General features: G+C 42.4%; 1 protein-coding gene across 5 annotated transcripts in view; it reads right to left on the bottom strand.

The window, feature by feature from the left end:
• Positions 1–16858, bottom strand: part of LOC306931300 (mitogen-activated protein kinase kinase kinase kinase 3-like) — a gene marked incomplete at its 3' end in the record, with an annotated part of 57814 nt that overhangs the window by 23193 nt on the left and 17763 nt on the right. For 3 of the 5 annotated variants that reach the window (XM_079512629.1, XM_079512632.1, XM_079512633.1), the window contains exons 5-18: positions 16786–16841; positions 15409–15456; positions 15216–15258; positions 14823–14895; positions 14044–14175; positions 13865–13927; positions 13425–13506; positions 12341–12457; positions 11291–11365; positions 8020–8098; positions 6926–6984; positions 3742–3804; positions 2279–2331; positions 1482–1520 (exon numbers count right to left, since the gene is read on the bottom strand). In XM_079512629.1, the coding sequence (XP_079368755.1) occupies positions 1482–1520; positions 2279–2331; positions 3742–3804; positions 6926–6984; positions 8020–8098; positions 11291–11365; positions 12341–12457; positions 13425–13506; positions 13865–13927; positions 14044–14175; positions 14823–14895; positions 15216–15258; positions 15409–15456; positions 16786–16841 (982 nt within the window). The remainder of the gene's footprint in view (positions 1–1481; positions 1521–2278; positions 2332–3741; positions 3805–6925; positions 6985–8019; positions 8099–11290; positions 11366–12340; positions 12458–13424; positions 13507–13864; positions 13928–14043; positions 14176–14822; positions 14896–15215; positions 15259–15408; positions 15457–16785; positions 16842–16858) is intronic. The other 2 variants (XM_079512630.1, XM_079512631.1) reach the window with 2 other exon arrangements.

Raw genomic sequence — 16858 nt, 5'->3', positions numbered from 1 at the left:
GCAGGCTGGAGCCAGGCTAGGGGTGTGGTGTGTCAGCCTCGTATCACAGGAACCTTCCATTCCGCGTAAGCACGCTTCTCATGTATCCTCATTCTTTCATTTGTTAAAAATGTACTTTAGACACTTCACTGATATGGTTTAATCTAACTGGCGAGGGGAACAGTGAAGCCACAGTCAAATGCTGGTGGTACCACATGACAAGGGATATACTGCAGTGCTGGGTGTACAGCAGTCTATTTGACAATAAAAACATTCCTGTGATTAGATACATCTTCTGGCTAAATTGCATTGTGATTTGTGGACAGTGGAAGCCCACCCACCTGGACAGTGGACAAGACGAATCATGTATCCAGGTAATGTTTGCCCCTCTATTGTCAAACTGCAGTGTAATTATACAAAACCAACTGTAACGTGTTGATAGACTAAGAGCAACCATGAATGATACAGATCTGTGAATGATTAGTGTTTGAGGGCACATGGAAGGTAATACAATATGCTCATGGAATGGAACGGCTCCCAAGATCTCTTCCTAGGTGGCAGAAACAGCAGAAACCCTGCTGTTACCTCTGTCCACCAATGGAGGGAGACACAAAGACATGCAGGGAATGTTACAATACTAGAGGTATTGTACCAAAAACTGTTTACAATTACTGTATGGGCATCACAGTCATATAAAAGCTTCAGATCAAAATATTTAACAACAAAATGTTTAATGGTCTATGTGTGTGAATCTCATTTGGTATAACTGGATTATCACACAACTAATTAGTAATTATATTAAAAGAGGAATACCACAAATTTTCAACATACTATGTCATTACTATACCTTAGTGTGGAGGAAAAAAGTACAGTATGTAATACGTGACCTAACTAGAGAAATATTAATATAAATAATATAATGGTGTATAAAAATAGCTGAGTAGCTGTGATCCACTTAACTTACTTAACTCTGCTGGATCACCACATGAGGCATAGCAATAAAATCAAATAATATATACACCGTAACTTCACAGATAAAATGTAGAGATTTAAAAAAAAATTACATCAACTATGTACACATGATTTAACCTATGGGGAGGGGGGCAAGCGATTTCACTACAGTGCTGCTGAAAATAAAGACAATGCAGCTTTGGCAAAGAAATTGAGCGCACGTGAATGCATGTGACTGTCTGTGTGTGTGTGTATAAAAGCCATGCTTTTGCAGGGCGCTCCAATGAAGCACAGCGTTCTCCAGTGAAAAATGAAAGCGTCAACCAGTTAAGTGTCACAAAGACAAAAAAACCCAAACCAAACGGGAGAATCCAAACTCTGGTATCAATCAGTGTGGTAGTTGACAGCCAGTATAGCTCGTTAGTCTGGTGTGAATTGGCTGAATTAGTCCCGCCGTTAACTGTGATTGGCTGATGATGGGTGGGTGGGGTTAAAGCGGCAGCATATCAGCACACCCGTGTGGATCAGGAAGTGGGCGGAGCTCGACTTACCTCTGCTGCAGCTCCTCCTCCACAGATTTGAGAAGACTCCTGTTGCGACGGACGGACGGACGGACGGACAGACAAGCCGAGCAGAGGAGAGGTGAATGGAAGGGGAGAAAAGTGAGAAAAAGGAAGCGCGTCGGGCCATTTTTAAATATATGCTTCGCAAATCAAATCCTTCACATGTAATTCACGTTGTGATGTGATCACACACACAGAAATTCTGCGTTGAAAAAGACACACACACACACACACACACACACACACACACACACACACACACACACACACACACACACACACACACACACACACACACACACACACACACACACACACACACACACACACACACACACACACACACACACACACACACACACACACACACACACACACACACACACACACACACACACACGACATATTCCCACTACTGCCCTGACCTCAACTGCATCCTTCAGTCTACTCAGCTGCATTGAATTTAGTATTTCATTTATTCCACACATATCTTCCATGAATACACACATTCACACAAGTGCATACACTTACCAGAGCATCTCTGTACGGTAGGGTTTTGCTCTAAATAAATTATCTTTTGAGTATCAGAGCTCTTCACGTGCACACACTCTCAAGCGTAAACACAAAGTCAATAATCCACTTGAGGTGAATGTCTCTCAATCACAGTGAAGAGAGACACAAAGAAACAAGATATAAGTGAGAATAAAAACAGAGTCACAGAAAGCAGGATGGAGAGAGCAAGGGATGCATGAGAGTAAACAACAGAAGGAGTGATGTCGACTTACTTATTTCCTCCCAGCAGACTTGGGGAGTCGGGACCGTATTCCAACCGTAGATCCTACAAACAACAACGATACACTTTGAGTTACTGTTGTGACACACCATTTCATCACTGGTTCATTGCAAGGTGCTATGTGCCCGTAAACAAAAAACGTGCAATTGAAATGTTGAATTCCAATTTTTTTCTTTCCGTCTAGACAGTACAATGGTAACATTTCCACTACTACTGACGTATAAAGTCAGAGGCTCTGGTAACATATCTTTGGTTGCTGGGTAAGATCATAAGAGGGGTATTTAAAAAAATCTTGCACATAGTATCTTTTGGTCAAATACAATTTACAATACATTTATCAAATTACCAAGTTTTAGAGTACACATACAGTACATGAATAAAAATACACGTGTGCATTGCCAAGCACAAATGCAAATACACGCATAAAGACTCACACACATGCAATATAGACAAAAGACCTTGTCGGTTTTGTTAACTATAATGTTATAGGACAAACAGCAGAGCACATAGCGGCATTCTGTGGAGAGAAACATGAGGGAAGAGTTCAGTATTAAAAGAAAAATTAATAAGCATCCAGGCAAGATGGCTGACGTTTGTCTGAGTGTCTGTGTGTGCGCGCGACACGAATGTGTCTCTGTATGGACGACTGCACGTATGAATGAATACGTGAGATAGAGAAAGTGGGAGGGAGGGAGCTAGGTGTGTGTGAATGATAGACTGACTGTGTGTGTGTGTGTGTGTGTGTGTGTGTGTGTGTGTGTGTGTGTGTGTGTGTGTGTGTGCGCGTGTGCGTGTGTGTGCGCGCAGAGTGAGTTGCTGGATGATTCAGCAGAACCCTGTTCTCTCCAATCCTTCCATTTTCTAGAGCTTTTTCACAGCCCTTCTATCCTTCACTTTACTCCTTTTCTGTGTTTCAGCATGTAGGCCCAAAGCAACCACATTAAACAACCTGACCCGAGACCGAAGATCACATCGTTCGCCATGACAACGCCAGTCAGTTAGGCGGCAATCATGGCCGACATGAAACCCCCCAAAAAAGCTAAACAATAAAGACTAACAAACTTTAATAAAGGAAAATAAACACAATAACAGACAAACGACAACCAGCAAGACTGTTGGCCATCAACCAGACAACATTCACCACTATGACAACAAAAACAAAAGCTGGAAACACAGAGAACAGACATGGAGGCCGTTAGGTGAATGTTAGATGGATAAAGACGGACAGAGAGACCTAGGGAGAGAGGGTGACGCAACACAGAAGAGGAAATAAAAGAGAAAATGTAGGCAGATGATATACACTACAGTACCGAAAGAAAGAAAACAATTCAACAGTGATGAGAGAATGAAAGAATGCTATTGACAGAGAGAAGATGGCCATAGCGTGAGTGAATATGAGATGCAGAAAAGCATATATATATATATATATAGAGAGAGATATAGACAGAGTAGTACCAGGTTAGGTCTTGCAGTATAGTAGAGTTCCTCAACACAGTCCAGATAAGGCTCAGAGTCACACTGCTCAGCAAGACACAGGAGAGACCTCATATTAATTTATTAACCTGAAGACATGGATGGCGGGATGGAGGGAGGGAGGGAGGGAGAGATATATAGATAGCAGAGAGGGGGGGATATATTGATGGTTGGGTAATGACTGGAGGAAGGAAAGATTGACAGATAGGGGGGATAGCTGGATGGGCACTAGAGAAATGGAGAGGGATTACATAGAGTATGAAAGGAAAGGGGGTGAAGGGATAAGCAGCTGAGAGGAGGAGGGGAGATTGGATAGATGGGTAGAGGGGATGAATAAGGTGAATGTATGGATAAATAATTTGCAAACAATTTTCATGAATAACATTAAGGGAATGTGTTTTTTTAAGAGCAGATTCTTCCAGCTATCCTGAGGATATATTGTAGGAGTGATGATGAAGCAAGTTAAAGGGGGAAAAATCAATATATAACTGAGTGTGAGGAGGTGTGAGAACACTGTGACCATGCACTGAACACGAATCCTTCCATTCAACCACATCTATTGGAGATCAACATGGGATCCCAGATCCAAATCAGAGTGGGAGAGAGTCAAGTTAACACTCAGACAAATGGACATTAGTGACAACTGACAATTAACCAATGAATGAGTTAAATTGTTCAAGAGGACATTAAGATCACCTTCCTTAGATTTTTAAGTAGGCCTACAGTACGTATTCTGTTATTTAGACAGGACAGTGTATTCTAAGTAGGCCTATGTATTCTGTTATTTAGACAGGACAGTTTAAAGACACAGAAAAGTAAGTAATGAAGAAAAGACTAAAAAGGGAAAGGCAAGGGGTGGGAGTTGTGGGGTGGGAGTTGTTGGGTGGCATGCAACATAGCGTCTCCAGCAGGGATCAAAACCTGGGACGTTGTAATTATATGGTCATCCTAGGGCTGCACAATTAATTCAAAACTTTTTTTCTAAATTATATAATTGTGGATGTTGGCATTTAATTCAATCATCTAATTTTGAAAACTGTTGCCCCTTTCCTTCAACATCTTACTTTGTCAACTGTTGCCCCTTTCTTTCATCTCTTCACAATTACACAAGTATCACAACCAGATCATTGTTAATCCATCTCTCATCCATCAGAACCACAGGACCGTTGCATACTATTTGACCAAAGATATGACACAGAGAGCCCCATTTTAACAGCGGAACGTTGCGTTATGGCGCATGGTCTTAAGGAGTGGATCCTGGCACGTACCGGAAGCTAACCAGTTCATTGGATTTCCTAGGGCTGCACGATTATGACTAAAATAATTCATATATAACAACCTACTTAGAATGAGCATGTGAATATTTAGTTGATGTATCAAGATATCACAGATGTCTTTTGGATATGAGACATTAGGCGACAGTGTTTCTGATCGCAGTAACGGCCGTTTGGGAAATCTCCATTTCGGTGAGGAGAGAGATTCTGTTTCTCCTGCATCTCCTGACATCATTATATGACTTTGGTGCTCCTGAAGATTTTAAGCTTACACGCAAAATCATTGGTTTTGTCGCTAGAAAAGCATTCTGTATGTCTTCAGCTCTCCGCCACTTGGATAGTATTGGGCGTCATCCCGGGAGCAATTCTTAACCCCATGTTAAAACTGTTTAGGTGCCACCCACGAGATCACAAGATGAATCTAACAATGTACTGGTTGCCACCACCGAGAAACCGAGATTTTTTGGAAAAATACATATTTTGAAAATTCCTCTAATCTGGTGTGCAGGTGATGACATGCACATGACATGCACAATATAATTACATTTTCTTTCTTTTATTTATAATGGGGACAGTGGCACCCAGGACCAAAACTGGTGTCCACCCCCTGGCACTTAAGGAGTTAATATAGAAACCCTTTGCATAGTCTGATTCCTTCTTTAACCACTTAAACCCTATAGTATATATACTTGGTTTACCGGAGTTTGCCTGGTTTGACATATTGTTAAGCTGTCTTTAAAACCTCATCGATATTTCCCCATCATGTCACGTGTCGAGACGTCTCATTGTCTATTCCCAGCTTCTGCCATATATCATATATAAATAATTATACAATTTTATCGTTAATGGCTTTTTAAAAAAAAACTCTCCATAGTCAATAAAATGGTACTACTTATACCTCAATAATTTAGTCAAGTCGGTTGTTGGCTAAACATTACATCATGGATCTTTTCAGCTACAACTTCCAAATCGAGAAGCACATTAAAGTGCATTAAAACAACATTGTCACACAACTTTTGACGAAAAACACCTGAGAGATACCTGATGAAGGTCGTGAGACCGAAACCTTGTGTTTCTCAGTAGCCGAATACACTACTGCTATATTGCACTATATTCGCACTGGTTGCCTGCTCCGACGCACCTGTCTACAATGATATTTAATGTGCTGGATATTATCTCAATCAAGTTTGAGCTTCTCTGCAAGTTGATATTCAAGTAGTACTGAATGGAATCCAGTGGCTTCCTCAACAATCTACCAAAACTACGGTATGCTTTGGAAAATGGTCCGCGGTAATGTCTAGTGCTGGAGCCCAGCCCATCCTAGAGTTTTGCAACTCAATTCCAATCAATTTGAAAAACATAGATTTAAGTACCATCCGCACATCCACTGCATAATTGCCGATACCAATGTTGTATATTTCAATATATTGCAAAGATATCTCGTCCAGACAGATATCAGTCTACCATGAGACAAAGTCAATGTACTAAACATTGACATCCTTTTACAATTAAAATGAAAAAGGTATTGTAGCCTTCACCTGGATTCATGTAGTCAGTCTATTATGTCATAGACGTCAAGACAGACATCATTAGGTAAAAGGGAATTTGTCTGTTAAGTTCCCAAGAAGCCATCTCATTCCCGAGAAGCCTTCTTATGATCCCACCAAGGTGTATCGTGTGAATGGGTTTAAGTGTTCCAACACAGATTGATAAACGTCTTGTGCAGTGGGAATCACATGCGTGCGCGACACACACACACACACACACGCACACAACTCTCTTCAAAATTAGATTATGCACACTCCAAACTCCCAAAATTAGATATAGTGCATTTAGGTAAACACACACACACACACACACACACACAGACATCACATCTGATAATAGCTTACCGGTTCATGGTGAGGTTCTGTTTCTTTCCTCAATGGAGGATCAAACTTCACCTGACCGACTGTGTGAGAGAGAGAGAGAGAGAGAGAGAGAGAGAGAGAGAGAGAGAGAGAGAGAGAGAGAGAGAGAGAGAGAGAGAGAGAGAGAGAGAGAGAGAGAATAGTAACATGAGGGAGGAGATGAAAGATGAAGACGAAGGAGGGGAATCAAATGGGTGATATGATTTGTTTTTTTAATTTTTTGTTATTCATGTCCTCACTGTATTGCATTACTGCTCTTGTTTTTTAATGTTTATGCCTTGCTTTTATTTTATTTATTTTTCCTCTCCATTGCTCTGTAAAGCACTTTGAGCTGCATTTCATGTCATGAAAGGTGCTATACAAATAAAGTTTTATTATTATTATTATTATTATTATTATGCACAAAGGAAAAGAAAACAGATAACCAGATCATTTGTAATTGTTTGACAGAGAGATTGTCAAAGAGAGATTGAAGTAAGCATATTTTTGAGTGGTGCAACCACTCCTATAGACAGCTATGTGTGTGGCTGGGTCCGTCCCTGGGTCCGTCCCTGGCTGTGTCCGAGCGTTTGGTTGGTTTTCACCACCAAGTGTCACTGTTGTGTAGCCTAACACACACGCACATATTAACTGTATATATGATGATTTCAGGTGTGACAGTACAGTAGTGACAGTACAGTACAGTACAGTACAGTAGAGGGACCCTCTGGGGACCCCCACACTGTAACTGTCATTTCTCAACCATTTTGGACGCGGGGCAGCTCGCCGGAACCGGGCTGGTCCCCTGGGCGCGTTCCTGGGGGTCTGGATGTTCCGGGGACCCCCCGGGGACGCCCACACTAACTGTCATTTCTGGACCGTTTTGGACGCGGGGCGGCTCGCCGGAACCGGGCCGATACCCTGGGCTCATTCCTGTGAGCCGATACCCGCGGACCCCGACACAGGGTTGCACCACTCACTTCACACGGGTGTGATTTTTATTATACGGTTTCTCTGCCACACACACACACACACACCCCCACACCCACACCCACACCCACACCCACACACACACACACACACACACAGTAACTTACAGTTGATCTCTGACAGCGTCTTTCCTTCTCTGGCGCTTCTGCTGGTGGAACGAATGCGATGAGGAACAGAGACAGGAGACTGGCAGGAGAGAACAGGAACACACAAACCAACCGTTAGGGCAGCAGCAGTACGAACATGCATAAAACCCCACAAAACTGTGGGGTTTTATGACCCAATTATCATTGGATCATTGGTCGTTTTCAATGGGACAGTACAGTAAGAAGTGAACAACCTAGGAGTATTTCCTGTTTGTGCGATTTTGATGACACAGCGAAATGTACAGTATATGTTTTGGTTTTTTTTGTCGTCCACATTCAGTCACCAGGCAACTGAACCATGGCAACACAATGCAGCCAAGACACAATAACAACACCTCAATGTCCCTGGCAGAAACCTAGCAGGTCTGGCCGTGACGCCATGGGCCAAAACATTTCCCTAAAAGGGAAACCCTTAAAGCCAGGACAACAGATAACTTTGAACGCAGTAAAATCAAACAATGTGGAAAAACAGTACCTATGTTATAATTAGGCATTCTCATAAAATCTCATAAATATCATACGATATACAATTTATTTTGAGAATCATTGTCTGAACTGATAAATCCATAGAGTAATAAAAGGATAGAGACCGAACCGGAGCGTTAGCCCCGCCCCCCCGCTATTCATTTCAATATAAGTTGCTCAGTGGCTTTTTGAAGCACCCGGAAGACTGCCGGAAGTACAATTATAACTCAATGGCTCGAGCGAGTGGAAGTATTAGCCTAGCCTAGCCTAGCCCGGACCTCAAATTTGAGTTCCGGGGCTTACGCACGTGACGTCATGAACGTCCGTCCACCTCCATGAAAGTGCTGCAATTCCACATTTCGCCAGTAGGTAGTGGCAGCTTCAACGTTGGATAGCCTTACTCGGGGCTTGGATAAATCCAACACGCCATGTTTTGTGATGCCAGTCCACTCTGGTAAACTCACCCAAGCTCCATATACACATAAATATAAGGATAGTTACTAAAGACGTCCACAAATAAAACGGCCCAGTTGCTAGGCAATGCCTTGCTCAGCCCCGCCCGACCTGTTTTGTGCGCACACACCGTTCCCTTCCGTGTTTAAGTCCAGACTTAAAATCTTTTCTCTAAAGCCAAATTCCAATACCCCAAATCTTGGCCACTCGATCACTCCAGCATGGCGGTATTATGGCGAAATTGGTGACCTGACGAAATGTGTTACCATCTTGTGGACTTCACACAACTTACATGGAGGTTTTTAGTTTAAATACGTGGCAATGGTGGCATGAATGAATACCGCTAGGTTGAACTCTTCTAATAAACAAACTGCAACAATTTACATTCGGACTCTGACATTATGTGATTGTCTACACCAGGGGTTCTCAACGTTTTTGGCTGGGGACCCCCGGAAATGCTTTGGCCATGTATTATGTGTACTATGTAAACTCTGAATTTCTATTTTTCCAGCCATTCAGTTGCATTCTTTTTTTTTATATATATACTTTGGGGACCCCCCAAAATAATGTGGTGACCCTCCCCCCTTTATCAGCGTGATGAAGAAATGAAAAGTGAAAGTGCTTCAGAAAAATAATCTCCCTCATCTGGCTGGCACTCTAGCGCCATTATTTTTTAAGGATTCAAAAAATATAAATTGTAAGTCAAACTACTTATGTACAACTAGCAAGTTCCTACACTCATGATGTCATGATGAAGGATTTTTTTTTAAAGCAACAGATATTGTTGTCTAGTAGTTAAGGTGGACTTTAATTTAAATATCTGAAGCTGTCTACTACCTTCAAGTATTGTATGGCACACTCTGCCAACTCTCCCTGGAAATATAAAAGGTTCTTAAAAAGCCTCCTTGACTTTTTATCTTCTAAATGATTTTCATTTTGTTTCCATGATTCATAATAATGCTTAAAAAAAACACACACACACACACACACACACACACACACACACACACAGGCATCAAACCATGCATGTAGGAGGACTGCATACAGGACACATTAATACCATAAAGTAAATGCTTAAAGCTTGTCAAATCCACACTTGTCTTTAAAAACAGCTTATGAACAGGTCCGCTGCATGTGAAGGGACAGTACAGAAACACAAAATAATTGCAGAGGTCAAATTCACACATTGCTTTTCAAACGGCCTGGACAGACCAAACAAACCAAAGCATCACTTCAAGCCTCAACCAAGTTCATCCTTCTCTTCCACAGGTCTGGGTTAGTCACTGTATTGAACCATGTGCATAAATATGGCAGAAGAGCACAATGTCCCCTTTTCAACACAGTCAAATCCTGAGTGTTGTACAAAGAGAACAATTTGGTTCCATTTCTACAATGTTCAATGTTTGTTCATTTTCCTCTAAGAGTTAAATTAACCGACAGGATTTTAAAGTGTAGAGTGCATCACCAACTGCAGAATGAGTGTTGGTGTTCTCTGCACTCTGGGATGGGACGCCACGTCAAAACAGGAGGCAGCCATTTCATGACCCTTAACAGTAAAATACTGCAGTGATAATTTAACAGAAAGCGTTCGATTGCCACCACTCAGGATTCTGATGTTACAGAACTGAACTGGATAGTCTTGCTGGAGTCTTAGTACTCGATTATTTTGTCAGTGCAGGCAAGATGGCAGCCATGGAACTCCAATGGAAATGAGCACGCATGGACAGTGCATGAGACTCAAGACATTCTCGAGTATTCATCACAGCTGCCATGGGAATGTTAACGTAATGACTTCTTAGCCATTTAAACCCATTAGTTCTCTGAGTGCCGTGCACCACACCATGATTCCACCAACCAGAAAACAATTTATGGCTTAGATCTTCAGTGCAGCAGACAAATAACCACTGAACGATATTGATTTAATTTTCAAATTAAATGATCTATCCATTCATGTTCTGTGGCCGACTGCCCTAGTCAATATTAGCTCATCCTGTCTGTGTGTAGGCTATTTAGAAACCAACCGTATGCAAATCAACCAGCGCACTCGCAGACAGCGATGAGTGATGAGACGCCGCCGACGCATCGCCGTCGACAAGAGCACCCTCCGAGTTGACAAGCAGTGGTGGACGGAATAGGTTATCGCCCGCATTCCGTTAGTGGGCTAGCTAGTTACAGAATGGCTTGCAAGCAGGCGCACGTCACTTCCAACCATGATTTGCATACGACTGGCTTCGGAATAGCACACACACACACATCCTGTCCATATTAGAAGGTCATCACTGCAGACACTACAGGCCACAGGCCACACTGGTACCTTCCTACGTGCCGCAAAACGGGGCGCACGCCGAGCCCCGGGGCTTATGGGTAAGAAATGACCCCTGTACTTGAACTAAGGAGGAGGAGAGGAGATTGGAGGAAGAGGAGGAGGTGAAGAAGTAAAACAAATAAGAGGAAAGTGAATAAGGAGGAAGAGAAGAGAAGGGGAACAGGAGGAAGTGGAGGGTGAGTGACTTAATGAGGACGAGTATGTGGAGTAGGAGGAGGAGGGAGAGACAAGGAGAAAATGCAGATGGTGTAAAAAAAGAGAAGGAGAGATTGAGAGAAGGGAGAATAATTAAAAAGGTAGAGGCAAGGAATGAGGAAAAGGAACAATGAAATAATAATTGTAAAAAAACAGTAGCCTATATACTGAAAAACAGTTATTTCCATCGACTAATTCTATTGGGCTTGAAGCATTCCATGATGCTGTTAAAGTATTACAATACTGGTATTTGTTACTGTGACTACCCAACGTGAGCTTGCCTGCAGTACTATACTATTGGAGACAAGAGTCCTGAAGCAACTATATTTGTCTTTTTTCCAGATAACAGCTGTGCTGGTATACTGCACTGTACAACTCCAGTGTACTCCACATGAGTGATACTGATTAAGTGAGAAGTGGAGACAGTTCTATTTGTCCGTGTCCGTTGTTATTAAAGCTGTCTGAGCAGGAACTGCTGTAGATACAATTTTCAATTTAGGAATTTAGCAGACGCTCTTAATCCAGAGTGACTTGCAGTAAGCAAGGAAAACACGAGGTAATACATCAAATGCATAGCTAGACCTGGTACGACAGAAAACCAGCAAAAACTAGAGGACACAGAGGATTACTTTACAACCAATTACAAGCCCTCTGGATTGAATCAACTTGACCAGGATCAGCTCTGCACTTGGTCCTCTCTTTTCCCCCTCTACACAGAATCTCTTAATGGCAAATAGCCCATCTACAAGTTATTTTTTTCAGCAAATGTTCCACCCAGAATATGGATGCTAGAGATCAAGCGGTTAAAAGCCACAGCTTTTATTGTAAGAGGCAAGACATTACCTCAGGTTCAGGATCATCATCATCAAAGTCATTGAAGGTGCTGTGGTCAGGGTTGCTGGCTTTGTCTAGCAGCTCTATGGCCAGAGTCCTGCTGAGCGGCACAGACACAAATGGATGCTGTGGGAAGACGGATGACAAATCATCAAAAATCCATCAAAACTGGATAGTCAAACAGAATTCCACCCTAGCCGTGTTTTACTATGAAAACGTGCATTTCCTGTTGGTCCGTCACGCCCCCATACGTGCATTTTCCGTTGGTCCGCCACGCCCCCATATATGGTCATGCCTCGTGACATCACGTGACATCACTTGACATCCGATGCCCTAATAAAATCCCTGTTATGCCTCATTAGCCCATATATGGGAATATCAATATATGGCCATATTGTGACAGTCTCATAATAACCACTGTAGTTGCCACAACACGAATCAGACTTTGACACACAACATATGGATCTCCATACGTGGAGCTGACTATCATCATCTGGAACCAGGAACTCATCACCCCGGATACATGGTTTGACATACTATATCTGCATATTATGAGCTGGCCAGCAACTCTACATCTGACCTCATTGACACCAGATTAATAGTTTAACTCCTGCTTCTCAACTGTGCCGTATTAACAGACTTACTGCTTGTGACGTAACCTAGAAGGAATCTAACTAGCAACTGCTTCTGGCGGAATGCTCTGTCTGATAAGCTTTATTATTGATATCAAACCAGATTGCTGATTTCTATTTTTTCATATTATTTTCTATTTTGGCTTGGCCTTTCCTTCATTAGCGATCCTAGACCAGGTTGCGCAACCGCGCTGCCGTCCACCGACCATTATACAGGCCGACTAAAATAACTCCTAATCTACGGAGCTCTCCATGGTTTGGATAAAACGTGCGATGTTCAGAGGTCTTTGCTGATTATCCGGTGGTCTAGATGGAAACATTGGCGCTTTCTAGAACAAGGATGGCTATATTTTAGCTCGCTAGCATTGACGCTATTTATTTAGCCTTAATATACAGTAGTTTTAGTGTCTAGTGGATCCTAAACATGTGCAGCAGTGTCAGATGTTTGTTTTGGCATTCACCTGTAGGAGTTTCTCTGCTGTGGGCCTCTTCTTTGGGTTTTTGGTGAGAGACAGTTTGACAAAGTGGTGGAAATTATTTGTCCTGTTAAAAAGCAACATAAAACGCAGGGGGATTGAGACAGAGATAGACACATAATAGATAGTGAGAGAGAGAGAGAGAGAGCGAGAGAGAGAGAGCGAGAGCGAGAGCGAGAGCGAGAGCGAGAGCGAGAGCGAGAGCGAGAGCGAGAGCGAGAGCGAGAGCGAGAGCGAGAGCGAGAGAGAGAGAGAGAGAGAGAGAGAGAGAGAGAGAGAGAGAGAGAGAGAGAAGGCAGGGGGGGGGGGAGGGTCCAAAGGACAAAAACAACAAAGAGACAAGAAGAGAAGTCAACAGTCAAGTGAATGTGGATTGATTTGCAGATGCATTGAATGTGCAGCGTGCAAACACAGCCTCCACTTACCACTTGACTTTGTCTTTCAACTTGGGAGGCTGGAAATTACTCTTTGTCATCAAGAACAAAGCCCTGGGAGATGGACAGAGACCAGGTTAAATCTCAACATCAACGTCTAGAGAGAGTAACAGAGCTACACAGTCTCCCTCACACTCACACACACACACACACACACACACACACCCTACCTCATGGGATGCAGGTCAAACATTGGGGGCTGTAGCTCTGCTAGCTCTATAGCGGTGATGCCCACAGCCCATATATCACACAGCTGGTTGTAACCTCCCTTCCTCTCTACTGCTGCTACCTCTGGAGCCATCCTACACGAGAGAGAGAGAGAGAGAGGATGGAGGGAGGGAGACAAAAGTGACAGAAGAGGAAACAGAGATATAGATATAGGGCAGAGAGAAAGAGACACAGGCAGTGAGAAGGAGTGCAGTGTAAAGAGAGAGATGAGCCTTTAATGCTACAGTATAAGGGCCAGTGTCCAGTGTGAGGGTGTTTTTAATTGTTTACAACGGGAGCGCCGCATTTTTTAAAACACCGGCAGTGCGGCATTTTGCGTTTGCGCATTCACGTGTGATGTTTTTCTCTGATTGAAGCTTGAGCTGAAATATTTTTTAACTAGGGCGCTTTTAGCCAAGCGCTTTGGCGTTTTCAGCCGGGAATAAAAGTCTCAATGGACATGGCCCCTTAGTCCAAATAATATTTCATTCTTTTACAAACCAAAGACATCTTTATGTTTCCAGTCCCTATTGCCCATACAGAGCGCAGAACTGCACCTTTGTCCTGGAACAGGCTACAGAATGACATAGCAAATCTTGCTAGATGTTTTATAAATTCAAAACGAAAGGATCAATGTTTTGAATTAACCAGCTGTGAATATTTATTTATTCATGTGTAAAACAATTTGTTGGGATTTTTGCTACCGTCTATCGAGTCCTCACCTCTGTTAGACACCACTTACCAATATGGAGTTCCAATGAAAGACTTCCTCTTGGCTAGAGTTGCTGTGATCTGAGCTGATACACCAAAGTCAGCTAGAGAGAGGGAAAGATAGAAAAATACATTGAGAAAAGGAAAATGAGTGACAAAGTGAGAAAGGAAGGAGGATGTGAGATGGAATGAAAGAGGAAGAAATGGTTAGAAATTAAGAAAAGAGAAATGAGAAAAGGAATGAGGGAGAGAGTGGTAGAGAGAGAGCGAAAGAGGAGAAAGAAGCAAGTGAGTAAATGAGGTCATTTGAAGAAGTCATACATAGAATTCAACAATGAGTGTAAAACTGACCTCGGCCATTTTTTCCGCCCCCATCTCATTGTTAAATTAACACTGGGTTTTTCAATGAATGCGTTACACTCACCTAGCTTAATATAGCCGTTGTCTGTCAGGAGAATGTTGGCTCCCTAACACACAAAAGCAGAAGAAATCCTTGTCAAAAAGCTTTTAAACTACTAGCAAATAGCAAAATAAATATTAACAAGTCACTTTTCATGACTTCTATGAACTTACACAGAATTTTAAAAGTTCATAGAAAGGCTTAATTCCAGGCTCACCTTGATGTCTCTGTGCATTTTGCCTTTGTTGTGTAGATAGTACAGGCCCTATCAGAATCACACAGGAGACACAGGGATATAGATAATATTGACATGTCACGTAAACACTATATTCAATATATTTAACCCTCCATGAGGTCAGTGATTTACATTGAATAACAGCAGCATAGAAATATTTACAAATGTTGTACACCACAGACTAGAATATTCTAAACATCTAGCTTAAATCGAGCGGCTGTGGCTCAGGAGGTAGAGCAGGTTGTCCAATGATCCGTGGTTTGAATCCCGGCTCCTCCTATCTACATGTCGAGGTGTCTTAGGGCAAGACACTAAAAACTACATTTGCCTCCAATGATTCGGTCCGTGCCAGCTTTCCACCCTTGGCGTGTGAATGTGGGAAGTGAGGACGCTGGCGTCGACTGTTCGCCGCTTCACCTCCCAATGTATGAATGAATGAACCATTGTAAAGCGCTTTGAGCACTTGGAAAAGCCAAAGAGATTTGGAATGGATGTCCCTGTCTTTTTTGGCTTTACCTTACCCTTTATCCCTAAACTTCTACCATATTTTACTATCTTGAAAAAGAAATTAACAGACGTACTGCTCTAGGCGGAACGCTCCGCCATAAGGAATGTAATTACCTTCCGCTCCTGGCGGATTGATCCGTCAGATAAGCTTTATTATCGCTATCAAACCGGATCGCTGATTTCTATTTTTTCATTATTATTTTGGCTCGGCCTTTCCAGTTTAGCTCGCTAGCATTGACGCTATTTATTAGCATAAAGATGGACGCCCACAACATCCTTTCTGTGCTGTGTGTGCACCCTCTAAATCACCCCGGCAGTCTGAGGTTGGCTTTGCGTCCAGCAGGTGGCAGTAAACCTGTTAAAATAGTTCAACTAGTCGATCTAGTCGGCTATTTGAACTTGAAAATGTTTTTCAAAATAGTAAAACATGGCAAATAAGTTTAGGGATAAGGGGTAGCGGAAGATATAGCACAGAGTCTAAACTGACGAGAAAAGTGTTCCGAGTACAGCGTCAACTCACGTAACGACCTGTTTAGTATACGCGCTTAAAAAGTGGTTAACCCATTTTGACCTGCGATCAGATTCTAAAAATGTCTTCTACATCCTGACAGTTTTCCGAAAAAGCTATGTTTCTTCGACTTTTCAAAAATAGCAGACCTACAAGCTCGTAGCGCGCCACTCGGTGGCGCGCTATGAACTTGTAGATCTGCTATTTTTCAATAGCTAAAGCATAACATAATGCTAACACCAAAAGGGGTTCCCGCCCAAAATGGGTTAAAATAGCTAGCCTTTGTTTTCACTGTACACAGACAAATCACAGATATAAACACACACAAATACACAAAACATTACCTGTAGGGTCTCACGTGACATATAGGCTATCTGAGACTCTGACAGCGGGCCAGTTACTGAGAAGATAGAAAGA

This window comes from Electrona antarctica (genome assembly GCF_951216825.1).
Source record: "Electrona antarctica genome assembly, chromosome: 10".
Taxonomy (NCBI): domain Eukaryota; kingdom Metazoa; phylum Chordata; class Actinopteri; order Myctophiformes; family Myctophidae; genus Electrona; species Electrona antarctica.
The sequence above is the reverse complement of the archived record's forward strand: the minus strand, read 5'-3'. Positions and strand labels throughout refer to the sequence as shown.